The sequence below is a fragment of the Oryza brachyantha genome, chromosome 1 (genome assembly GCF_000231095.2).
Source record: "Oryza brachyantha chromosome 1, ObraRS2, whole genome shotgun sequence".
NCBI lineage: Eukaryota > Viridiplantae > Streptophyta > Magnoliopsida > Poales > Poaceae > Oryza > Oryza brachyantha.
The window spans coordinates 27,935,007-27,962,587 of record NC_023163.2 but is presented as its reverse complement, the minus strand read 5'-3'; the positions used below and the strand labels follow the sequence as shown (position 1 = coordinate 27,962,587).

General features: G+C 42.0%; 2 protein-coding genes across 2 annotated transcripts; both read left to right on the top strand.

The window, feature by feature from the left end:
* Positions 1–100: 100 nt before the first annotated feature.
* On the top strand, positions 101–5,271 carry LOC102710353 (ras-related protein Rab2BV-like). Its single transcript, XM_006644948.2, has 2 exons — positions 101–436; positions 4,466–5,271. Exons 1-2 carry the CDS (start codon positions 272–274, stop codon positions 4,949–4,951), a joined length of 651 nt encoding a protein of 216 aa, XP_006645011.1. The 5' UTR covers positions 101–271; the 3' UTR covers positions 4,952–5,271.
* A 17,218-nt stretch (positions 5,272–22,489) lies between these two features.
* LOC102715365 (BEL1-like homeodomain protein 9) lies at positions 22,490–27,581 on the top strand. Its single transcript, XM_015832664.2, has 4 exons — positions 22,490–23,733; positions 24,561–24,937; positions 26,469–26,529; positions 26,649–27,581. The coding sequence occupies exons 1-4, from the start codon at positions 22,951–22,953 to the stop codon at positions 27,240–27,242; spliced, it is 1,815 nt and encodes a 604-aa protein (XP_015688150.2). The 5' UTR covers positions 22,490–22,950; the 3' UTR covers positions 27,243–27,581.

Below are 27,581 nucleotides of genomic sequence, written 5' to 3'. Positions count from 1 at the left end.
GAGCACGATATTTTACGTATGATCGGACGCCCGATCCATAGGCACACATAACCAAATTCCCTAGATCTGGCAAGCCTAGGCTGGGACAAAATGATGCGACCACAAAGTTGTGCCAGCTCAGAGCTCTCTCTCCCTCGTATTAGCCTGCCCCCACCATTTCAGACCTTCCTTTCCCCACGGTGCATGAACCTAGAGGATCAATCAAGGATTAGAGGAAGATTTTCGTTGCGAATTCGAGGCAAGACGAGGGAAGGGGAAGGAATTTGAGATCATGGCGCACCGAGTGGACAATGAGTACGACTACCTGTTCAAGATCGTGCTCATTGGAGACTCTGGTGTTGGCAAATCTAACATCCTCTCTCGCTTCACCCGCAATGAATTTTTCCTCGAGTCCAAGTCCACCATCGGCGTAGAGTTCGCCACCCGCACCCTCCAGGTACCCGCATACCCCCCTCGTTCCCAATTACCTTGCTTTGTTATATTGCAATTGCGATTGTGATTGTGATTGTGTCAATAGGATTTTTACGGGCGCATGATTAAGCTGACAATGACATATGACAGTTTTTTTCAAGAATGATTTTGGCATGATCTAGTCTGAAATATTGGGCACCTGCGCGCCCTCCAGGGTGATTCATTTTACTACTATCTGTTCTTTTTTGGCCTCTGCATGTCTATGTACACGATGTATGCATGACAACTTTATGAAGACAAGAGATATATGCATATAACAATAATTACATCATTAGCAAGCTTTAAATTATTTTCCCTTATAATCTATATTGTTCAATCCGGGATCAGATTACACCGTTATATTCATTACAATTAAATCTTTAATGTCACATGAATATATTTAGATAAAAAATACAAATATGTTTCAGTTAAGTCAAATTTATTGTTTCAGACATGAAAACTGAATGTTTCAACCATAATCCATCTTCCCGTTGAAACATTTTGGGATTTTTCAATGTTTCGTCATATGTATTTTCAATGTTGAGTAAAATACATGACCGGTCCTTAAACTTGAGAGCAAATGCCATCAAGGTCCGTAAACTTTTATAATGCACATCTAGTCCTTAAAATTGAGAACGAGTGTCATTTGAGGTCGAAAACTATTAAAATGTATATAGATCCACCATCTTGGTTTGGTTTAATAAATCATAGGTGGTCCAAACCTGTTTACCTCCAATCCTAGGTTTAAGGACTGTCCATGTATTTGTATTTTACTCTTTAACGTTTCTTTGTGTTGGTTTAAAATGTTCAATGAGTATTTTGATGTTGTTTCATGTTAACCGGACAAGGGGAAGAAACATATCAGGAACATATTTTCGATGCTACTCTATGTTAAATCAATGTCGCGATGTCTATCTGAATGGTGTTTCTTATATTTGGTCTTTGGTGGATTTCAAAAGTTAAAACTCGATGTTTCGTACTCTAAGTCGAAAGTGTTTCAAAATATAATTTAATTATGTCTCATATTTTAATTGTTGAAATATTTTCAGTGAATAATAAAACATTTCTTTTATACGTGACGAAACACCACACGATTTGTGTAACACCCTAATTTTTTATTCGTCAAAATATTTTTTTATTAAAAGCCTTTTTTAAAAATAATCGGTTTGTTGTTTATATTGTTAACGTGCAATCCCAAAAGTCCCGTCGATCTTGAAACAACAAATACCTGGTCTATTCTCGAAACCTTGACTCTTTGAAAATCGGTACGATTAAATTTTCAATTTCAAGATTTTAATCATACATAGAAATTATTCTTTCTCGTTTGAAGATTTATAAATTTGTTTTTGACCTTCGTTCACTCTAATGAATATAATTTTTCCTCCTATTTAATATTTACTCATCCGGTTTGATTTATTATCGCCCAAATTTATTTTTGTTAAGCAAACGTATACGCGCGTACTCTATTTACACTGTAAATACCGCCAATCCAACTCTCCACCTCCTCACTCTATTCTTTCTCGTCACTCCCTTCCTATCCCCTCGCGTCATCGCTGAGCAGCGGCCGGCCGATGCCGGCTTCTGGCACCCTGCCCCGGCCACGCGCCACAGCCCAGCCCGGGGAACCCTGCCCACCCGAGTCGCGCATGGAGACCGGGCCGCGCCCTACCTGCACCGCCCAGCCGCGCCCCTGCCCCTGGCGCCCGGCCCGTTCCCTTCCCCGGCTGCCGCCTCCCCTGCGCGGCCGTGCTCCGCGTGCCCCTGCCGTCGCCCTCCCCTGCATGCCGAAGAACACAGGAGGGAGCAGTGGAGCACGGGAGAAGCAAGAAAGAAGGAAGGAAAGGAACGTAAGGAAAAGGAAAAAATACGAGAGAAAAGGAGTGGACTCCACCAGTGGGCTTCCCACAAAAAGTCTAATATTCATACTCTATTTTCCTTGGGCTGAAGCCTATCGGCCAATACCATCCTTCCATGAAGTCTGCATTCCCCTAATCGGTTCAAAGCCCACCAAGCAACCATCTTTACCCGAAGTCCATATTATATCTTTCGCTCAGCCATAGGCTGAAATCCAGCTAGCTCAGCAAGTCTACAATACCTCCCTAGGTCATTCCTTTTTTCCCTAGCTCAGAATCTTCCAAAATCCATATCTTTGCAACTGTAAGTCCGATTTCCTCCGTTCAACTTTTATATATTTTAAAAAATAATTCCTATCAAATGGCATTATTAATTAGTTATAATAGTATTTTATATTAGGTCTTGAGGCGTTGCTTCTCCTTTGCAATTAGTCAATGATGGTGAAATATATTTCGCACTACACCGCAACCACAGATTTTCGAATAGTTTTCTCGTCACTAAATGACCCAGATTTCTAGCATATTTTCGCTTCAACAGAAGACCAAGGCAAACTACAAGCTGCCCTTTGATCATACTACTCCTATATATAAATGCTTTTATTGCAAAGTTGTGTGTTTAGCGTACATATTAATTTGATCGACCATCTTCTTCGGTCTATCTGTACATGACTGACGGACCTACTTATTGGACACAAAATATCCTGTAGAACTTTACTAAACCTATTCTCACTGCTCCACCATGGCAGTACCACTATACATGCACTCTCTTGGCACAGGCATCTAACAACACATAAATATATGTTGGAATGAATGGTTGCCATGTGGGAAAAGCATGTGTTATGGAAGGTTTAGAAATTGGGAGTCGACAACCTTAAAAGTAAAATGGTTTCATGGGAAAAGTTTGCGGGGCGATTCCTCTCCTGTGTGGATTGGACTCATTGTTGCGTATAAGGCCCATTTGCTTTGAGAAATTCATTTGAGCATAGAACAATACGATCACATGGGTAGAATGAGATGCTCCAAACAGAGTAGGTAGCTGAAATATGTGTGTCTAGCAGGTTGTCAGTTGAGGGACATTAGGATAGGGAGACAAAGACATTCTACTGAGATAGGAGTTTGGCATGGACCGTAAGATGCGGTCAACGCAATATGGCATGGACTGAGTAGAGTAGGGTCTGAGATTGGCCTAATACTTGGTTTCAGAGATTGATCTAATCGTGTGATCTGGGATATCTATGTTTCCGTTATGAAAAAATCTTCTAGTAAAACCCTATTGTCCTGTGTTGTCATTCGTATAAATTTATTTTAAAATCTTTTTATAAAAATTGGTTCCTGAAAATCATCACCAGAGTCATTCGTTGTGATAGATGGCCAACCTTCATGTTTGGGAACAATTATGTGTGATATGGGGCGTTGTTTGGCACCTTGTGGGTCTTTATGGCCAGCTGTGAGGCCGAGAAGGCAGAGGTTGGGTTGGCATACTGAGATGGCTGGACTCGAAGCGAAGATGGTTGGCTAACCATAAGACTTGGTTAACAGTTTACTTTTGTGGAAGAATGTTGGTTTGTGTTTTGGAAAATAAGAATAAATTAATAAAGGAATTGTTGTTTAAAATTTGTAAAATATGGTTATCTGCTCAAGTTGTTCCAAAGCATCTTGCAGACGGATCGATGTGAGACATCTCTTTATGAAAAAGTGTTGAACAGAATTAAACTTAGTGTTTTGCGAAATGTTTTGAATGAAAGGTTTGTCAAATAAACTCGAGCCCTCCTTTATAGCCTGCACCTGTATTTTTCCTGTGGCTAGCGGAGTACAAATTAAAGTACTCGTCCGCATCATTGTTTTTCTTCCCTTGCTTAAGTTCATGCTCAGAATCAAGCTTGGAATTTCATCCCTAAACCCATATAAGATCAGATTATTTTTCATCAACAAAAGAACATAGGCCTATGTCTTCCCATGTTCAATAAGAAAAATGCATTGCTCTTACTGATTTGTATGCATATATTGCCGTGAACACATTGCCATCATGTTAATGGCACCATAACGGCTATTGTGAACCATATAAATCTGGCATGGTATCGATTTTCTTCCTTTCCTTAAGCTGAAACCATACTTATCTACAGTTAATCCCAGTAAAAGTCTACTATATTGTCTTGAGACAGATAGATGGGAAGACCATCAAAGCTCAGATATGGGACACCGCAGGTCAAGAGAGGTACCGTGCGATCACGAGCGCTTATTACAGGGGTGCGGTTGGGGCGCTCCTCGTCTACGACATCACAAAGAGGCAGACCTTCGACAATGTTCAGAGGTGGCTGCGGGAGCTCCGGGACCATGCGGACGCCAACATCGTCGTCATGATGATCGGAAACAAGTCGGACCTGAACCATCTACGGTCAGTCCCCGACGAAGATGGCGAGGCGTTCTCTGAGAAGGAAGGCGTCTCCTTCCTCGAGACGTCCGCCATGGAAGCGGTTAACGTGGAGAAGGCGTTCCACACTGTGCTGAGTGAAATCCACCAGATTGTGAGCAAGAAGGCGCTTGCAGCGCAGGAGTCCGCTTCTACCACTGGGCGTTCTATGCAGGGAACTACCATCAACGTAGCTGAGGCGCCAACCAGCACAAAAGGTTCTTGCTGTTCTAGTTAAGAAAAAAAAAAGAACTGTTTGGATCTGAAGGAGATCTTTCGAAGCGTTTGTTGTTGCAGAACTGCACAACCAAATAGGCTAATACTGCTCCATACAATCTGTCTTCTCGTGCCCGAAGCCCATGACTGGTAATTTCTTATGAAGGAACATTTATACCATACGCTATAGCTGGCTGAATCAAATTAAGCAATTCCATTTTGTATTTATGAATTTAACTTATCACGGCATCCGCTTGTATACCTTGGGGGGATCGAACTGATGGTCATTGTACTCTGTAACACTGATTTTTCCTAGTAGTACAGTAACAATTATTCTTTCCAGCACAATTTTGCATTCCAATTCCGTCCGAATGGAATGGTATTGGCTTCCTCTATTCATTATACTCGTTTAGTCGTTTATATCTACTGATCCCACAAGCCAAAAGAGCGGTGTATTTGTATATGATATTAGAGAATCCACTCCATGTTACTCAGTTTAACACCGTTTAATAATTTACTACTGACGTACACTTTCTATAATATACCAATGAGATTATGAAGTATAGCGTTTTATAATATTTCATTGGACTGATGATTTATTATCAAAAATACCCAAAATACCCTTACATATAAGCGAGGTGAACCATTCGTTGAACGAGATACTCGTCCTCTGCGTGTACCGCACATGCATTACATTAACCCCTGTTAGATGGGTTCTATTACAAGCCGCAAGTTTGGATGTACCCTACTTTAACTTCAGCCATTGGCGGTGTGTGATGAGTAGCTGGAGCTAACAACCATATTTGCAGTGCTCTTCTGTCTGGTGAAGAAAAAATTGATGGGAGCCGTCCTTGTTTTCTGGTGCAGTGAAGTAAACTCAGAAACAGCCCATCCGTTCCACTGTATCACCAGTTTGGGCCCGTTTAGTTTCTAGATTTGTTTTCGCAGGACATCAAATTGAATCTTTAGACATTTAAATATAACATTAAATATAGATGAAAAAAACTAATTGCACTGCTAGAAAAAAAATCACAAGACGGATCTTTTAAGCCTAATTAGTCTATGATTAACCATAAATGCTACAGCTAATGACGGATTAATTAGGTTCAAAAGATTTATCTCGTGGTTTTTAGTCGAGCTATGAAATTTACTTTTTCATTCATATCAGAAAACTCGTTTCGATATTTGGTCAAATGTTTGATGTAACATCAATTTTTTTTTTTTTTGCAAACCGGTTGCTTGCTCTATGACCATCAGCCCGAGCGCCGTGCTCCAGTTTCATTCATCGCTCCATTACCCATGGCTATTTGGCTACCCGTTGGCTATTTGGCTCGGCACCTGTTGCTTGACATGCATGGCGATGGCATACGTGAAGCATGAGCTATTGAGCTCCAGCCCAGTGTTGTTGCTTGCTTGACATGCATGGCACACATGAGCCCTCCTAGTGGACTTCACATCAGCTGATGGCCTCCCAGCAACCACCTGCAAAGTGCAAACGACGCACCTTCGCTGCAACCATCCATCAAAGGCGTTCTACATCCACTGGGTTCTGCTTCCATCTACTGACGCCAAGCCTCCTGACTCCATTCATTTTTGCACGGTCGTTCACGCTTCCTTGGATTGGAAGTGCAGATGTGACTATGAGCAGCTGCTTCGTGGCCTGGCCTACCACCCTGCCGACCTCTACCAATTCACCACCCCTGCCTCTGCATGCGCTCTTCCTAGCTAGGAGCAGCTAGCAGTAGTAACAAAAGGAGTTTAAACACAGCTGGTAACAGCAGGGAGATTGTTCTTGTTGTGCTCGATCGGTAGGCAAAAGATGATAAGAACAGCCCATAGTAGCGAATTTGATTATTGGTTCCCATCAGTCTAGATGACATCAGGTTTTTTTAACATGAGTTACGTAAGTCAGATGGTATATCTTTAATTGAACAAATTATAATGATAGCTTTGCAATTTTCTCTTTTCAGTACTGGTATTTGTCTTTGCTAGTCGTACTGTTTTCCGTACTAATCTTATTAGCGCGTATCTATCATTGATGTTGAGGTTGCCTCAGTTAATGGCCCACCATGGTTAAGCAACTAGGGCCGAAACGGGTGGACTGGGCCAGCGTACACTTGAGATATATGTTGTGTTATGCATCATTTGAGCCGTACGCTTGCATAGCTGTTCCTTTCATAATTTGTTCTCTTTGATTGCCATTTTTCCTCTTTTCATGTATGCTCCCTGGTCGATAAATATAATCATTCCAAGTATCTATCTAAGTTTTATACACAAATATATTAATTTCCAAGTACTCCTTACCATATCAATTATACTATATTTCATAATATAAGACTTTCTATTATTATCTATATTTATATGGATGTGAATATATCTAGACATATATAAAAATTATATGTATTTTTATTAATGGCTGAATTTAAACAAAGTTAAAAGGACTTCCAATATGAAATAAAGAGAGTAGTTTTATTCTATTTTTTTTCTTACCTCACCCACAAGAGCACGTCCCATGTTCACGTAAACATGACCTTAAGCAATGGTTGGCTCGTTTGAAGTCGAGAGACCTTAAACCTGTTGCTATGGGTTCCACCTTATAGTCGTGTATCTCAACATTGAGATGCTCTAACCTCTTTCTTTTTTTTTTAACAGAAGACGATGCTCTAACACTTCTTACCCCAATGATTCCTCATTTAATAAGTGGAACAAAAAAATCTTCTCCTCAATATTATTTTCTCTGTCCTAAAATATAAGCATTTTTATGATTTATATTTTACCACGATATAAGCATTTATATGTTGATTCATATAATTTTAATCATTTCAATCTTTTCAAAGCCAATTAGATATTTGGAAAGAGAATCTAATCAATTCAAAATTTAAAAATTAACCATTGTAGTGACTAAAAGATAGTTTTTAATATCTCAATGCTAAATAACCTAGAAATGATTATATTTTGGAACAGATGGAGTAATATCTACTACCTCTGTATTATAGTAAATGTGTTTTAGATATTTAAATTTGTAAAAAAATTGTAGAGTACAAGTTGTCTCATCAATCACCCCGTATTTAAATTTCTCTCCATTCAACCTCTCGTAACTCTCATTCCATACCACCTCCTTTTTACTGAGGGACGTTTTAAGTTATCTTTTTATTAACTAATTTGTCTATATAGTGCTCTAAATATATTTATATTGAGACAGAGTACTAAACCGCACGACAATCAGTTAAAATCATGTGGTTTCAAGCGAAAACCGTGGATAATATAAACCGAGGTAAAAATTATAAGAGAAATCTAAAAATATAGAATACTAAGAAAAATAGGAAGTTAGTAGTTGATTATAGTTTTGACAGTTAGGACATGTTTTTGGAAAACATGATCAAGGTTTCTGCATGTTTCCACACAAGATCATCATAGATTCTATTTGTCATAATGCACATGCATTCAATTAACTAACGAATAAATCATGTATTTTGTACCAAGAATTATGTATATTTATCCTGCATATATATCTCTAAAAGTTACAAATGTTATCTAAATTAATTGACATAGAAAGATATCCCATATGAACTAACAAATAAAAGCTATAATATTTATTTTTCATAATAACATAACGGACAACGCACAAACATATTTTTATATATCTACAAGTCAATCTCATCAAAAATACCGTCCTCATATGAAGTTTTTATAAAGATTTCTATAAACAATATTTACCTAATAAACTATTATAAATTTCCCTTTTCCCTCTTTTTTCACTAATAAATTTTTAATCATTTGTAAATATATTCTTTTCATCTATTTCTTGCACCATACTTCACTATAAATTAGTCTCTAACACATATATTTTTTACCAAATTTTCTCAATCTTATTTTAAATTATCGTCAAATTTAAACAACACTACCGCATTATACTGAAACATATCTCGGTGGACCCCACGGTTACCACGATTACCGCAGTAACCATGTTAACGTGAACCTGCTGGCATCCATCCAAGATAATCTCTAACAATGGTAGTTATGACCATCACCTAAGTATGATCTCACTTAGGGGTTGTTAAATGGAGCTAAACTTTTTAGCCCCATATCATATCAGATGTTTGGACACTAATTTGAAGTATTAAATATGAACTAATAAAAAAACTAATTTCATAAATGAGAGATAATCCGCTTGATGAATTTTTTGAGCCTAATTAATCCATAATTAGTAAATGTTTACTGTAGCATCACGTACGCTAATCATAAATTAATTAGGCTCATTAGATTCGTCTCATGAATTAGTCCAACATTATGGATACGTTTTATTTATAGACTACGTTATCCAAACATCCAATGTGAATATAGGCTTTAGCTCCTATAAACAAACACCCTTTAAGAATGGATTTTCCAAGTTAGCCATCTTCGGTGACCGATTACCTATGACAGACTACGATCTACTACTTGACTTGCGTATACCATTAATGTGCGTTAAAAAAATCCATCACAGGTTACGACGAGAAACTGTAGCCGTCGAATGTAGCCCGTCCGTACACGATGATCGAGTTGATCCGTTGGTAGTGTATCCAGAGTCTAGATACCGGATCAATCACTAGACATGTCGTCCAAAGATCATTAGCATTAGGTGGTACGTGTAGCATGCAATGTCCAGTACACATCAATACCATCATCGCCGAACCCTACCTGAGCATCGTCCCCAACCATTTATAAATAGGCTCACGCGCGCACGGCCCGATCCATCCGATCGGCGGACCATCACACGATTTTACAAATCCGGGAAAAAGTCCATGCACGCAGATGCAGGCTCCCATGCATGCATGTACGCCCATGCCGGCCGGCGGCCTAACCCGGTGGGCCACTCCCAACCGGTGGTTGTCCAGACATGTCATGCTACCGCTACATTCACGAACTAAAAAACCTATCATATGTAAAGCCATGCACTCCAGATGAGCCACTAATTTGTATGCATCCATACAACATATATGTAAAAGTAGCTTCTGCACCCAAACGACGACGACGTCGTGCAGCTAGCAGCGGGACACGGCGCCGTGTCAACATGGCGTCCCATGTCAACATGGGACGTGCACTGTGTTCGGCGCAGCGTGGTGACGAACCGTCAGTCACGAGAGCCCATGTACTAGTGCTAGCAGGGCAGCAAGGAGAGCGTGCGTGCGTGACGCGACCAACATTCGGCAGATTCAGCGCCATCACTCCGTCCGTCCCGCATTTCTGCTCGCCGGCCCTGTGCCGCTACAGCTGCGCGCCGATGACCCATCGACCGCGATCGCGCGCTTGCCGCCCGCGGACCGCCTCTCCTTTTCCTCTCGGCGAAGTCAAGGAGATAGATTACTCGTCGTGGCCAATGCGTGCCTGCGGACGGATGCTACATTGCTACAGCTAGCGCATTGAATAGAGTCGAGTTCTCTCGCCCGATCGGCAGCTTTGCTGTCTCCGCGGTTGCATGGGCGCTCGAGAGGCGCTTCCGCGCTGCCACAAGCCAACACTTGAATGCTCCAGTAGTCCGGCTGCACACGCTCACGTACCACTGAGTAGTTTAACGTCACAGCAGCATCTAAAGATTTACAGCATCTTTGGGCTAAAAAAAAATCAAGATACAACTGGAGTACTGCTATTGCACTCCTACTTCTACACTTGAGTAGTAGTTGCGTGCGTGCTGCCGTGTCGAGAGATAATTGTAGTTAGAGTTGATTGCTTAGAGCGTATTCCGTCTGTATTAATACGTACGAAAGATGAAAACCGAAGTTATTCTAGGACCGAGCAATTACAATGATTAGTACTAGTACCAATATGATCATGAATTGGCCCGCGGGTATTTAAGAGATGATCCTAGTTCAATTAAATAAATAAAATTTTATTTATACTGAGACTTTATTTATTTTATTAAATTAGAGCTCATCCTAAATTATTCATCGGTGAATCAGTGTCCATCCTTAATCCAATGCATTCTTTTTGTTTTTCACAAACACCAATACAATTATTGTTTAAAGATGATCTTATTTTGGAAACGTGAGAGTGAAAAAATGAGACTGAATTAATGTTCATCCTAATTACCCGTCAACGAATTAGTGCCATCCTTACTCGGTTACTCCAATGCAGATATAAAATATTTCTACACAAAAGTTTATTATATTATGTTTCTAGAGTAAATTTTGAACTTTTAGCGGTTGATTCCATAGTTTATTTAATTACATAACTATTAAAAAATTTATTCAGTTAAATAACTATTAAAAATTAGCTAATCAATCATCTTACCGCTATAAAGCATCGCAGCCCAAGGAACCGATCGCTGAAACCGATGTTCAGTTCGGAGCGTAGAACAAGAGAGCCCGGTGTCAAATCACTGGTCTAATGACAGGGGGTGATGCGGAAGGAGTGAGGCAGCAAGCAAAGAGATCTTGGAGCCTGTACTCCACCTCTCCACGTTAACCCAAGCTATCAGGTCATCTGGGGGTGGTGGTGGTGGTGGTGCTCGCTGACGCACGTCAATCAGATGCTACTACCGCTGCGTCGGCTAGGAGGCAGACGTACTTCTCGTAGTATCTAGGAGTAGCTCGCTAGCGTCTGATACTCTGATCTGAGAGGGTCCAGACTTGTGAGACGCTTTGTGCTTTGAAGCAGTAGTCCCAGGCTCTCAGCTGACTGGCAGCCACGGCATTCACCGCATCCAGAGAAAGGGGGGTGGAGCTGGGCACTGTGGCCAGTGGCTCTACCCCACCTCGTCCGCTATGTCGTCATAGACCGTGTCTCCACAGAGACACACGCCGTCATGAACCGTGTCTTTACAGAAACACACGCGTCTTGCAGAGGCCATGGGTGGCTCTATCAGAGAGGAGAAAAAGCAATAAGCAATAGAGAAAGAGAGACAGGAGAGAAAGGCGTCGGAGAAAGGAAGAGAGAGGGAGAAAATCATGCCATCCATCGAGGTTGACCACAGCCGCTGTCCCTGACCCGTCTTCGCCGAGGCCCACTCACCGCCACCAGGCCATCGAGCTCCACCGACCGCCGAGGCCGACCCGCCGTCACCGCTAACCTCCGTCGACTATCGAGGCCAACCCGCCGCCGACAACGACCCCGTCGCCGCCGAGGTCGCTCGTCGACCGCGGCCCCTAGATCTGTCGCAGGGACTCGCCAGCGCCAAGCTCCAGCACACGCCGAGGCCGACCCGTCACCCATCGCCAAGATCTGTCACAAGGTCGCCCGCCGCCAGCGAGGGGACGCGCCGCTGCCGACGAGCCGGGAGAGAGAGGGAGTGGAGAGAGTGGAGAGGTCGAGAGAGATGGGAGAGACAGAGAGGAGAGTGAAGGGAGTAAAAAAAAGAGAGTAAGTTTTGGTGGGACCCACGTGAAGGATTGTGCACTATGGAGGGAGGATCTTATGTGTGGCTTTGTCATACGTGGCATGTCCTTTTTATCTGAAATGACTCGATGAAGCTCCATGCAAGTGTGCGCCCTAAGCTGTTAAGGGCTCAAGGCTGTAGCTTGAACAAAGTCATCTTGTTTATACTTATACTTATATAAGTCGAAATCTAAATTTTCAACAAAGCTTTTAGACCACTAAGAATACATGCATAAAATTTTTTACATAGATTATTTTTCGTTTACAAATATACATTTTTGGTTTTTTTCCATGAAACAGCATACCCATCACCATCTTGTATCCGGTTACTCGCTCTATTTTAAATATGATGACTTTTTTAGAAATAGGAATTTTAAAAATATTTCAAAGAATTTAAATTCTAACGGAACTTTCCTAACAGGACTGTTTGGAATATACTAGATTGAAGCTAGCTAAATTCCTTTAATTAGATTGCAATCGTATACCTCAATTCCAAGGAATTTTGCATTTCAGTTCCAACCTCAATTTAATTTTCCTTTGATAATTCCGATGTTTCTTCCCGTTTATATATCTTCTAAAAGTAACTCAAATTGATATGTTATTTTTCTAGGAGCTATCCAAACACATTATCTTTTATATTGTATTCATGTGGAATTTTCTTATAAAATCCTATATTCAAAAGAAGTAGTATTTCTAAGATTGAAATTTTCTACCACGTTATAAGTATTTCCATACCAATTTTTTATAATTTCAATCGTTTCGAAGATCCAGAGCCAATACGATAGAAAGAGAACCTAATCAATTTTAACTTCAAGGGAATCATTTCACATCTTCATAGTATATACTAAACCATCTAGAAAAAAAAATATTTTAGAACGGATGTAGCATAAGTCTTCATGAAGTAAATAAGAAATCATAAGGATTGACTCTAGTGAAAGAGACGTTTTTCACATGCTCTAAGGTAGAATTAAATACATGATAGAAAGAGATAGCAAAAGAAAATATTAGAGCCAACGCTATACCTTATCTATTGTACTGTTAGCTCTTATATACATTCATAGTTGATAGTTAGCTCTACTATTAAAATTGCTCCAAATCTATGGATATTTAATGATTTTACCACTCTTAGATGGATAACTTAATTATGTGTCAGTGACATATAGGCCCTAGATCTTATGTCATAGACACGATTGAGTGGCAAATCATTAAACATGGCACTGTCAGTGACAAATAATTAAATGCCCACTAAACGTAGCATTCAAGCTTTTAGGTTAGCTCGACTTAAACTCGATCAAACTCAAGCTCAACTATAAGCTTTACTAACAAGTCGTATTTTAATAATAATATATTGATAAAAATAATTTATTTTAAGTTATTCGTGTTAACGAGAGAGGGAAAAAATAAGATAAATAAACACAAGCTAATTTATGGTGTGAAAGAACATACTCCTACTTGGGAGATCTTTTTTGACAGTCCGGAATCCAGCTAAGACCCTGATCCACTGGGACATTTTTTTAGTCCCTATCATATCAAATGTTTGGACACTAATTAGAAATATTAAATATAGACTGATAACAAAACTAATTACATAAATAAAGACTATTTCATTAGACAAATTTTTAAAGCCTAATTAATTCACGATTAGCAAATGTTTACTGTAGCATCATATTCACTAATCATGGACTAATTAGGCTCAATAAATTCGTCTCGCAAAATAGTCCAGAGTATGATGTGAGTTTTAATAATAGTCTATATTTAATACTTCTAATTAGTGTCCAAACATTCAATGTGACAGGAAATTAAAAAAAATTCTGGGTAACCAAACACCCCCTAAGTAATCCAGTTACAACGGGTTTAAGTACATCTTCTACGAGAACAAAAACATGAGATTAGCAAAACTCTTTGAAGAGAGAAGAAACCAAACAGATACGTACAATGACAAGCATCCATCAGTCAGAAAAGGGTGAGAGTGAGAAAAGAAACGGTGGCACGCTGGCTTCTCTGAATTGACCTTACTGTACCTTACTGTCGTTGCTACAACTTGGGAGTGTGATTCTGTTGCCGGCCTAGCGGTACTGGAGTTGGTCGTGGAGTGCCTGCGTAGAAAATTTTCCGACGGGAAGACGCAATCTACTGCGCACTCATTTGTAACGGACACGAGGCACGTATATCATGTCATTTACAGTGCACGTTGCTCCATTGGAGTAGGCTGCGTTCGGACGAGGGACCTCCGTTTTCGTCTTATATGCTAAGACTTTTTAGCGTGGCATAACATTTTTTATTAATAAATATATATAATTTATATATGTCTAGGTTTATTTGCATTCATATGAATCTAGACAAGATTATAAAGTTTTATATTATAAAACGGAGGGGTAATAGATTATTACAGGATTAATTATTTATTTATTTAAAAAATATAAAATATATTAATATGATTTTTCAAGTAACTTTGCTATATAAAAATTCCGTGCACTGTTACAGGCAGGTAGCAGTAGCAATTTCGGTCATTCAAAATATTCCAAAAACTCATGTCTAATTTGTACGAGGGCCATGTGCCCAGTGACACAATTAGGATGTATTTGGTTGGTCGAATGATCCTAGCCTAGCTCATCTCTTCCATCTAGGTTGTTCCATCCAGGTTGAGTGTACCTAGTTGTGAATGTACGCATGAGCTCGTTTGGTTGTCTGTATTAGATTAGCCGAGCTCGCATGAGATCATGTTTGGTTTCAGGAATTATGAGCTACACACATACATTCTCAAAAAATCAAAAAAAAATCATTGGGAAAGAAAAAGATAACGAAAAATTTGAGCTGTGGCGCAGAGTAATTATTAAACCTACTCATGTGGATATATATTTCTAAGGCGCCAACAAAGTTAAAGTCAAGTGTAGTCCCTTAATTAATATTGTCTTTGTTACACCATGCAAGACTTTTTAGCAGTTTTTGCGTACAACAGAGGATTTCAACACGATTTTGGGCCTTCAATTGGCTTAGTGGTTAGGCTCGTCGGCACGAGCATGGCGAAGGTTGCATATATTGAATAGAGAAATTGGGGTTGGAAGCTTTTAGTTATACTCTATTCATCTTTTTTATTATATGTCATTGACGGTTAGATTGATCATTTGTCTTATTAAAAAATATAATAACTAGGTATTTGTTATGATTTGATTTATTACTAAAAAATTTTAACAATGATGTATAGTTTTGTACATTTACATAAAATTTCAACAAAATAAATATTATCTAAAAATCAATGATATTAAATAAGAAAAATTACAGGAAGTAAATACTTAATCACTCAGTACGCTCGAGAGATGAGGAAGAGGTCTGCGCATATTAAGCAGCTTTTCCTTTTAACTTTATAGCAATTTTACCATCCTTAAAAAAGTTATCAGGAGATATTACTATTTTCTATGTAAAATTTTAGTATCTTCTAGTATTTAAGGTACTAAGAGATAACAAATTTTACATAGAAAATAGTTAGAACTCCCTCCATATTTTTTTATACGACATCGTTGACTTTTAGGTCCACGTTGACCATTCGTCTTATTAAAAAATTATATAATTATTAATTATTTTGTTATAATATGATTTATTATTATAGAAACTTTAATTATGCATTATAATTTTGCATATTTGGATATAAATTTTGAATAAGATTAATGGTTAAACGTGATTCTAAAAATCAACGGTGTCATACATAAAAATATGGAGCGAGTACTAAATTTTACGTAGAAAATTGTGTTACCTCCTGGTATCTTCTCGAGGATGATAAATTTGCTTTAACTTTATCTTCCATGCATATATACGCAGCATGTACTGCTGGCCATGCACCCGCTATGTAAGGATTTCAAAGAAAATTCATAGGAATTTTAGAGGATTTCACTTTTATAGGATTTTTTTCCTATAAAGCCCTTTGAATCAAAGGAATTAATCTTATGAAATCCTATGAAAATCCTATGGAGTGCCTCTTCCCATATAAATTTTGGAGAAAATCTAAAAAGAGGTAGAACCTCTTGGAAAAAATCATTTTGAGTCTTTATCTCTCCTCAAATTCTTGTGTTTTTCCTGTGGTCCGATCAAACGATCGTTTCTACGTTTTTTCTGTATTTTGCAATCCTCTGTTTTATACTTACATTTCTATTAGAATCGTATGTTTTTTTTATTTATCTGTTTTTTCATACCTAGGATTCAAATGGTCCGTAAAAGAATATGGGGCCATGCGCTGCAGCGCGTGAGCGTACATTGTTGCCTTGAATGCTTCACCCCCAGAACCAGTTTTAACGTGCTGTTCATCGTCTTCATTACTAGCCGTACGAATTTAGACAACAACCCCGTCGTTTAGCCTTCATTCCCGCTATAAATTTTATTGGGTTAATTATAAATTTGTCACGGATATAAATTGTTATGGTAAAACTATCGCTAAAAATCATAAAAAAGCATCACTGAGACTATCATTTTGTTAACAAAAGTCCCAGAATCAACTTAAAATTTAGTATTAAAATTTTAAATTTAATACTTGAAACCAGGATAAAACACTGCTCTTTCTGTACATAGTTTTATCTATTATTATTTCCTAGGTTACATACAAGACCAGTGACGGATCTAGATAAAATATTAGGAGGAGCTAGACGAAAGAGAATCGCTTCTAGCTATCCTTCTCTTCAATAATATCAGAAAATTTATTACGGGGACTAAGGAGAGGCTTCAATGCCGCACATTGACCCTCTAGTCCCGGTGGTAGATACACCCATGTACAAGACATAAGCTGTCTAGATAATTGTGCATATATGTTTTCATCTATATAAAATTTATTTCATCTCTCTTCATTAATACGTTGCCACATCATTAAAAATATCTCTATAACATCCTATTTATGGCTCATAAAACTTTCACAGGAGTATCAGCGTTGTAAATCACAATTATGGAAAAACAATATAAAAGAGGCCTGGAGATAAATGATTTATTTCCTTCCGATTCTCTAGCAAGCGTTCTACATCTCTGATAAGGAGGATCCCGAGGAACTAGCCAACTAGGGTCTCCTTCATCCACTTTACTTACCTGCTCTCTTGAGAAGGTAAAACCGAGGGCTTCACAAACTTTTGCCGGCTCACCACAACTCTAGAAGCTCACCGATAACCCATAGCCATCTAGTATTTTGATATCCAAGACTAACTCACGTAAGCAAAGATTTGATTGCCAAATGTTTAGCGATTGTTTTGTTTTCACACAGAAAAAGAAGGTTTTATGCTGTTTGCAGGGTATATAAAGCAATTGATGATAGATGAAGTAATTTGGACAGTTACAAAGTACTCCCTCCGGGTTCTTTTTAACGCCGTTAACTTTTTAATTTACGTTTAACCATTCGTCTTACTTAAAAATTTTATTTAAGTATATAAAATTATAAATTATACTTAAAGTTACTTAGTAATAAACCAAATCATAATAAAATAGTCAATAATTATATAAATTTTTTAAATAAGACGAAGGATCAAACGTTTATTAAAAAGTCAATAGCGTCAAACGTAGAAATCGGAGTGAGTACAAGTTATGGAATAAAATTATCATAGTTGATGCTAGTGAGTTCACCACGTGCATACCAAGCTTGAACTAAGCAATAACTTAGAATGAGTACAATAAGTTACGTGAGCTATAAACATTGAAATGTCGTATTTATACTTACGTGAGGAACATAGAAAATATGAGAGGAGAAAAACGGGCTACATGTATACAACCAACTACAGTATAAGTTCTAAGACACCGGATGTGTATGAGAAGTGAATTATATATTGATGATAGATTGTATGTATGTATGCAATTATGGTATATATTGGCTATATGCTAGATCTTAATGAAATAAAAAGATTTTAGAGCTAGTTATCAGCTTATATTGACATTGCTCTTGTCACGGTTTGATTAGTATTCAATTCGGGTAACTTCAGGGGAGGAGCGATGGATACTAGCACAGTATATAGTTATTCTGTTATTATTGATTTTATCTTTTTTGGTAGGCAGCACAATGCTGTGGTAAAAGTGCCTGTCGCAGGGGCTAAGACGGTCCTCTTGTATAGGTTGTGTTCTCGAACACGGGAGATTTCAGTTTTCATGATTTTTATTACTCTTTTATGTTGTCAGCTGTTCAATTAATTAATACAATGCTAAAATTTTAATTTAAAAAGATGACACAATGAACATTTATATTAAATTCTATTTTAAAAATATAACTTTGAGTAATTCAGTAAGCGCGAGAGAAAACGAGAAAAATCCGAGAGAACAAACTTATACTCGTGAAGTCGTGATTGAATATGTTAAAGACTCACATGTTACAGTTCACTTGTAGAAAATTGGTCTCCTTATTACTATACTCAGTTTGTCAGTATACATCCTACCGTAGATACTCTGTCTGTCTAGAAAAAAATATTTTTAGCCTAAGTGTGACTCCTGCAAATTTGCAAAACAATTCGAACTCGCAAAGAATATAGAATGTCCTTTAATTTTTTAAATCTCAATGTATTTGCCTTTGTTTTCCAATTGCGATGCATTTGTTCTCCACTTTACCAAAGTTAAATCAGTAATTGCTCAAGAAATAAAGTATTTTCTGATAAACCATCAATGCTAGAACTAATGTCTTTGTGGGATAGAGATAGTATCACAATTAGTTGGTGTAATTCCCTTGGTTCCACGCCTTCTTTTTACATTAAGAAAATGTTGGTTACAGTGTTTTCTATTGGTAAGTATTTTACTTGACGTGGTAAATATAATTTATTTGGATTAGAATAATTAAATGATCTAGTTTAGTTCTACTATCAGTATAAGGCCTATAAAACACTTCAAATAAGACTTTTTGCTTACCTCACACACACACACATACATACATACATACATACATACAATGTATGTATGTATGTATGTATGTATGTATGTATGTATGTTTATACGAAGGTGTAAAATCAAAATGTTTCTTTAGATTTTAAAATCTCAATGCATCCATCGTGTACTTCAAATCTCAATGCATGTATATTCTGCCTACCATACCTCATTGTAATAGTTGCTCAAAAATAAATTCTTAGAAGGAGAAACAATTAAGATCAACTAAAAATAAAGTGAAGATATATAGTTCTAACTTCTAACTGACAAGTAACAAGTTCTAACAACCGGTGAATAAGGAGGGTAATTTTGCCCATGGGTCTGTGGACAGTACCCTACCCGATAGATCTACGACTCGAAAACTAGTAGAGTGTTAGCCAAGTTATATTTTAGCCTTGGATAACTGATGATTGACCTGATATTGATGCACATGCTGATTTTAGCCTATCTGATGGCATGTTAAAATCTTGGAACTTCGATAAAATTATGTTAGCACAGTGATAATTTGTATTGCTCCTCTAAACCATTAGGGATACTCGTGCAATTTATTAATTATATTGCTATTTTTTATTTAATTATCTGTCTACTGGAGATGGTACTCATGTAAAACGTATTAGGTATCACGGATATACCCATGCATAGGCGCAGTCACAAAGTTTTATCCACCCACTCTATCGGACATATAAATCAGACGGACAAAAGTGATTACAAAGATTACGTGTAGTTGTGCTCTTTCGTATCGGATCCGATTGATTACCATCCCTACTGGTGAAGTTCCTTTTGGGAGGGACGGACGCAGACCCGGGTGTGGCCGGCCGGGACACATGAGCTTGCAGGGTTTCACGAAACGCACGTACTACGTTTTTTTGGCGTGTGCGGCAGCGATGGCAGACAACAGGCAACACGTGCGCTGCGAGAACACAGGGAAAACGCGGCGTGTCCACACGCGGTCCGGCGATACACAGGGAACTGCACGCGTGGGTCCTGGTCCGGCCACTCGGCCACAGTCGCTCACTGTGTATGATCGACACGTACGCGCTGCGCCGCGCCGCGCGCGAAAGCGAGGGGCGCCGTGCGCGCCCTTGGCGGCTTGACCCTTGCATTCCGGTGGTCCGCAGCGTCGTGCGGCGGCGCGCGGCTCGGCGAAAAGCTCGGATAGAAAACGTTGATAAGCTGGTCCGTGTTCTTCCTACCGTACGTGCTCGTCGCTCGACGCCTCCGTCTTGGAGGAGAGGAAGAGAATAACGTTGCGGTGCACGCGGCGTGTCACCGGGTGTGCGTACACATACATATATACGCACACGCACAGCGCGCCGCGCGCGAAACCCTTGCCTCTGACTGCTTGGTGCTTGCCTTCACAGGAAAGAGACAGCTCTGCCAAATTGCCAATAAGCAGCAGCAGCGCCTGCCCCGTGAAACGATTACCAACGCGCTGCCGCGACGGGAAAGTGTGTACTAGTACTTCACGATAGGACCCCCGTGGGTCGTGGCAACACCGAGCAGGTGCACTCGCACTGAACTCTCTGCGAGACCTGCGTCGGGCTCCGCATGGCAGGGAGCGGAAGCACTGGACTGGACTGGAGACGTGAGGCTAGGTAGCCCCACTACACTTGATACTAGCTCTACGCTCGGCTCCCACATGCACGAAATATCAAGCACGCCGTTCGCGTCAAGGTGACACTGCGCGGTGGGCCCCCCTGCGATAGAGCTGCACTGTCCTGCCACTGTACAGACCGAGTGATTCCACTCTCACCTGTTCTGTTGATCCATGTAGATATAGAGGTAGGCGGTAGCTAGCTAATCAATTCTATGCTGCTCTAGCTCTACTACTCTATCAAAAAAAATACTTTGCCCTTTCGAAGATTTTATTTTAAGAACATTGTTGTAGTAAATTATGGCATAAATACAAGTAGAGGATAAATGTACTAGTGTTTAAAAAGTGGAGAACACTTAGTTATAATAATCTTTTATAGGTATACGCAAGATAAACCAAAAAATACGTCATTTGGGACCAATGACTACAGTACTAGTACAGTCTACGGAGGTTATGCAGTGACAACAAAGGCATAAGCCCAGAGGTGTAGTTCCTTCCGCCCAGTACGCCGCTCGTACTCATATCGTATCTTTTGCTCACTTGTTCTCTTTCTATGTGCGCTACGGATAGCTGAATGGATGGGTGGATTTGAAGTTAATGGCAGCGGCAGCCACGTCACCTCTACAGCGAGCTCAAGCCGTAGCGTAAGCCTTGCTAATCATGCCCCGCCCAAGGGGGAGCCGGCACGTGTCCCCCGGTGACGTCCCACGAGACGCAATACCCAAGGATTTCTCATCTCTCCTCTCGTCGTATCGCGCCGCTCGACCGGACGCGGTGTAGAGAACCGGGTGGGGACGTGGGTCCCGCATGTCGGTGGTGCGTCGACGACGGTGGGGGCTGGGTGCGGGGGTCGCGGAGCGGGAGCGGGAGCGGACGGGACGGGCCGCGGGCCAGGGGGGGGGGGGTGTGTGTGTGCTATGTTAGGTCATGTCATGGGTGGGGCCCAGAGGGGTGATTGCTTACTTGCGGGCCCAGTTACGGGTGGTGACCAGTCGTGGGCCCGGCGCCCTGGCCGCGTCCATTGGAGGGCTCGGTCCGGGAGGGCAGCGCATTAAAGGGCGCGTATGATTTGCCGTCTCTACTAATGCGGGGCAAGGGTTTCCTGAGCAGTATTTTAGTACGTACTGTACACCACCACACAAGCAGCCAAAGGGGTTGGGTTATGTAGCGATGTGGACTCGCCTATGACAAAAACCGTATTTGGTCTGGTCACCTTAATCGCCTAGCACAGAGTGCTGTTGTGAGGTTAATGTGGTGCTCCTAAACTGTAAACCCATTTAAGAACATGCATAAAAGAATTGCTGCTGCAGCAGCAGCAGGAGAGATGAGGGGGGTGTTTGCACAGAAGCCAGTTGTGTAGTACAACATTTATATGTGAGGCTTAATCGCACTGCACATGGAATGTTTTCTACTCGTAGCTTGGAATGGTCAAACCCACACAGGTGGGAGTACCAACCCGGGCAGCCCGCAGTAAAACAAGGGAGGATGAAAAATAAAAATCGCTCGCGCCACGCACTGACACAGTGAACCTACACGCATCACGCTCTCCCGCAGCAGCCGGCTGATCGCGCCGCGCCAAGGGCAAGTACGCCGCAGGGCCGGCCGGACACGTCCTGGCAGCAAGCCAGCCACCCCCACCCACTCTCGCTCGGATGACAAGCGCGGCTGCACCTATTTTTACATCCGTTCCGCCTTCCTTCACCTGCGCGCGCTGCTCTCCCTCCTCTCACCCCCCGTCGCGCTCGGCCTTTCTGCTTTCGCTTTCACAGTTTCACGGCTTACCATTTTCCTCCCCTCCCTCTCTCCGTCCCGCCATCACCCCCGCTCTCTCTCTCCGTGTCTCGGTTGCCTTTGCAGAAAGAAAGGAGCCCCCGAACCCAGCAACAACACCCAGCACAAAGGCGAAAGGGGAAAAAAAGGAGGGAAAAAACAAGGGGAACGCCCGGGGGGGGGGGGTCGGGGTGCGGAGAGGAGGCTACACTACAGCGGGAGAGTGAGAGAGAGACCAGGGCCAGCCAAGCAGAAGGCCAGGCCAGGCCCGGCGCTCGGAAAGTGCGGAGCCGTTTCCCCTCTATCTCCACTCTCTCCAGGGCCAGGTGCTCACTGCGCGCTCTTCGCACGCGCCACCCCCGTACGTGACCACCACACCGCGCGCGCGCGCGCGGGCCGAGGAGACCCAGGACCGTACGTGCGCGGGCGCGACCATGTCGTCCGCCGCGGGGGGTGGGTACGGCGGCGGCGGACAGGGGGGAGGCCCGGAGCATCACCACCATGGGCACGCTGGCCATCTCCTGCTTCACCACCATCCGCAGCACGTGGCCGGCGCGGCGGTGGCGGCAGCGGCAGCGGCTGCGGTGGGTGGGCAGATGTACCACGTGCCGCAGCACAGCCGGCGCGAGAAGCTCCGGTTCCCGCAGGACGCCGGGGACTCGCCCCCGCCTCATGGCCATGCCCCGCAGCAGCAGCAGCACGGGTCGTGGCCTCCGGCCCCCGCGTTCTACTCGTACGCCTCCTCATCGTCGTCGTACTCCCCGCACAGCCCTACGCTAGCGCAGGCGCAGCTGGTGGCTCACGGGCTGGCGCCACCGCTCCCGCAGATCCCGACGCAGAACTTCTCGCTGTCGCTCTCCTCCGCGTCGTCGAATCCTCCTCCTCCGCAGCCCAGGAGGCAACTCGGCGGCCTCGCGCAGGCCACGGGGCCGTTCGGTCCCTTTACTGGGTATGCCGCCGTGCTCGGCCGGTCCCGCTTCCTCGGCCCGGCAGAGAAGCTGTTCGAAGAGATCTGCGACGTCGGCGGCGCTTCTGCGCACGTCGACCGCACCATATCCGACGAGGGCCTGCTCGACGCGGATCCAATGGATGGCGTTGATCATGACGCCATCGATCACGATCTCGGCGGCGTCGACCGCGCCGCTGCGGACGCTGGCCCCATCTCAGGAGCCGAGCAGCAGTGGAAGAAGACGAAGCTCATATCCATGATGGAAGAGGTTAGTGAACTCGCTACCCTCCTGAATTCCTCCTTCCAGGTTTCTTGTGGCGACCATCTTTTTCACCTTGTTTCGGCGTTACAATTATCGCTACTCCTGGGTGGAGAAGAATCTTGCACATAGTGGTCATGTCACCGATGCAGTTGCGGCTGCTTTTATTCACTGTGGTTGCATGTGCTTTTGATTTGATGATGATTTCCTTTGCTGCTGATACATCTTTTGATTTGTTCTCTCTCTTCTTTTTCCTTGCGCGGTTTGAGCGTATACAGTGCTGCACTGTTCATGATGAATAGTGGTGTTTCTTCGCGTCTTATCATGAAAGATTGTATTTTGATCGGTTGTTTAGCACTACAACTACTGTGAGTGCTTGAAAAGATGGTGCTCCACATGAAATTAGAACTAACCGTCCTTTCAAAGTCTTGGGACATGACCCATGGGCGATGCCAGATGCCATTAATTCTCTTGTTGGTGTCCTCTGACGATAATAGTGGTCTTGCTCAAAGCTTTGTGCTTTGAAATACTATCCTCTCTCCGATGTCGGAGTATGGCAATTACTAGGAGTATACTCCATGAGCATCTACGTACAATGTAGAAAGCTTCTATTTTTGGAACCCTCTGTAAGGCAATTTTGTTTGTTGGTGTTCTTTAGTATGGCATCTCTCTCCCATAATTGGGACTTGGAAGCTAGGCTTGCTTTGTTCATGTCATCTCCACATGAAAACAAAAGAAGACTGCTTCCTTTTCCAAACATGGAGATCTTTTAATCATTCTTGTTGGTACTAATTTATATCTCATCTAATTCTAACCCGAGAGTAATCGCTTTTTAGGTTTGCAAGAGGTACCGGCAGTACTACCAGCAGGTGCAAGCTGTGATGGCCTCGTTTGAGACCGTCGCGGGGTTCAGCAATGCCGCCCCGTTCGCGGCATTGGCTCTGAGGGCGATGGCCAAGCACTTCAAGTGCTTGAAGTGCATGATACTGAACCAGCTCCGTAACACGAGCAACAAGGTCGCTGTCAAGGACGGGCTAACTAAGGACATCGCCGTGTTTGGGCTTGCCGGCGGCAGCGGCGGCGGCGGTCTCCAGCGAGGGAACAGTGCGAGCGCGTTTGGTCAGCCGCACAACATTTGGCGTCCTCAAAGGGGACTCCCCGAGCGCGCCGTTTCTGTTCTACGCGCTTGGCTGTTCGAACACTTCCTGCATCCGTAAGTCTTTTTATCTGCTTTGCTGATTGTTATCTCTAGCCTCTAGGTTCATTAGCTGCACACATTCCAAGATATGAATGATGATGATGCTACAGTTGCTTGCTTTAGATGAGGATAACAGTAGTACATAAGAATTTGTGGTGGCGAGGGTGGCTGTTCCTTTTTGATACTAGCAGTGTACATGACACCGGTTGCGTAGGGTTGATCCGTTGATGGATTGGTGATAGCAAGCTAATCCTGCCTGTCTGAATCATTACGTTATGTGAGGCATATATTGATGGAAGGCTATGGCCTCAACCCTTATGCAGGCATGGCTTCCAGATCATCATTAACACAAACTTTTAAAGCCTGTACCTAACAGTACTTTGTGTTGTACAGATCATAAATTTCAAGGAGCTTCTTAGGACTTGTTGATCTAAACAGTGGCATTCCTGTTGCTTGTTTGAACATTCTTATAATCAGTAGTATTAACTTCCTGGGTTTGTTCGGTGGTGTTTAGTTGCCAAAATTTTTTGGCAAAAACATCATATCGAATGTTTGACTAGATGTTGAAAGGGTTTCTGGACACAAATGAAAAAAAACGAATTTCACGGCTAGCCTAGAAACTGCAAGACAATCTTTGAGCCTAATTAATCCGTCATTAGCACATGTTGGTTACTGTAGCACTTATGACTAATCATGAACTAATTAGGCTCAAAAGATTCGTCTCAAGATTTTTTTCATAACTGTGCAATTAGTTTTTTGGTTCATTTATGTCTAATGCTTTATTGAGGTGTCCAGAAATTTGATGTGATTTTTTTGGAAAAAAATTTTAGAAACTAATCAAGGCCTTAGGTTTCTGCTTGTATTGTATGAATGTGGTGGCCCGACTTCTCATTAGTCGAGTGGCTTTTAGCCTTTTAGAACACGTTAGTGTTTAAAATAACTTGCAAGATTGGCATTCCATCGAACGAAATCGTAGGGTACAGAACTATAGTAAGCATAATCATATATAATGAAGTCTGTTTGGTGTATTTGTTTAAATTTTTGTTGTACGATCATTTTGCATTATCTATGATCTAAAGGCTGTAGTTAAGCCCCACTGGTGGTTACATCAAGTTGATTGACACGTGCTTGAGATATTCAGTTTGTGATCATTATTAGTTTATTGTTTGCTATTTCATCCATTAAGGGATTTTGTCAGTTTGTTCTCTTTGTTTATTAATGCTCAATGGGAAAAAAAAAGTCACTCAGATCTATTGTTTGTCAACTGTTGGCCCTAGGGTTAGTTCCTATAGCAATCAATCCTTTTAATTTTGTTAATTCTACATTAGCTTTCTAAGATTCAACTTGAAAGATGTGTCTGCGTACATCTTGCTTGGATATTCCCCCGTGAGATATTTTTTGTTGTTGTCCTGTAAACCGTCGTAAGCATATCTGCACATCACAAGAAATTCTCTTTTGTAATGGCAGAAACTTCTTGATTATTTGCATTTGCATTAAAACTGGTACATGGTTGTTTTCTTTTAACAACCCTATAATCCATGCACAGGTATCCTACGGATGGTGATAAGCAAATGTTGGCTAAACAAACAGGTTTGACGCGCAACCAGGTAAATACAAATGCTTCTTGCTGTGTTTTAGGAACAAGCTGCGCAATCAGGCTCCGTTTTACCTATCTAGCTAATTCTGTTGTTCAAGGCATTTTGGTTGATTTTGGATGCTGGTGCAGGTATCAAATTGGTTTATCAATGCAAGGGTTAGATTGTGGAAGCCAATGGTGGAAGAAATTCACAACCTGGAGATGAGGCAGATGCACAAACACTCGGTGGTTGACAAGGGCCAGCACAGTGTGCATCATCAGGCCCCCCAGCATTCGTCGCAGTGCAGCGGGAAGCCCTCCGATCCGTCGGATTCGCATCCTGGACAGAGCAGCAGCATAACTCGGAACCACAACACCGCTGGCTCCCAGGGCTTCCCGGATGAGCTCTCCCAGATGTCCCAGTCCATCCAGGGACAGGTGAGCTTCGCATACAACGGGCTGTCCTCGCAGCACAACATCGCATCACCCCATCAGCACCAGCAGGTCGGCGGCGGCGTAGGCATCGGAGGCGGCAACGGCGGCGTCTCCCTCACGCTCGGTCTTCACCAGAACAATAGGGTTTGCATCGCCGAGCCTCTGCCGGCTGCTCTCCCGGCCAACCTCGCACACCGTTTCGGGCTGGAGGAGGTCAGTGACGCCTATGTGATGAGCTCGTTTGGAGGCCAGGATCGGCATTTCGGGAAGGAGATTGGTGGCCACTTGCTGCATGATTTTGTTGGGTGATCGTAGCTGCTGCCTAGCTCAGGTTGCTGCTGGTGACGCACATGTAATGTACTGCTAGTATGTTAGGATGGTATATAAGTCAATCACTTGACGACTTGGCTTGATCAGTCCGAATGGATTTGTTTGGAGGGTGAAAAAAAAACATTGATCTTCCCGTCATGTAGATCCAGGTATGCTGTCAAATATTTGACACCTTGTGGGCTATAGAGAGATTGACAATACCTTCCCAAGGCAGTAAAGTTGTGTACCATTTGTTATAAGCTTAGGTTAATCTTTGTACTGTGATGACGAAATGGGCCTACCTGGCAGAGAAAAGGCACCTGATTTTATGGCCAAAAA

Excerpts from the sequence above, each read along its gene's own strand:
- LOC102715365 (XM_015832664.2), top strand. The coding sequence starts at position 22,951 with ATGTCGTCCGCCGCGGGGGGTGGGTACGGCGGCGGCGGACAGGGGGGA. Across the intron at positions 23,734-24,560 it reads TCATATCCATGATGGAAGAG|GTTTGCAAGAGGTACCGGCA; the intron begins GTTAGTGAACTC and ends ATCGCTTTTTAG. Across the intron at positions 26,530-26,648 it reads CAGGTTTGACGCGCAACCAG|GTATCAAATTGGTTTATCAA; the intron begins GTAAATACAAAT and ends ATGCTGGTGCAG.
- LOC102710353 (XM_006644948.2), top strand. The coding sequence starts at position 272 with ATGGCGCACCGAGTGGACAATGAGTACGACTACCTGTTCAAGATCGTG. Across the intron at positions 437-4,465 it reads TCGCCACCCGCACCCTCCAG|ATAGATGGGAAGACCATCAA; the intron begins GTACCCGCATAC and ends GTCTTGAGACAG.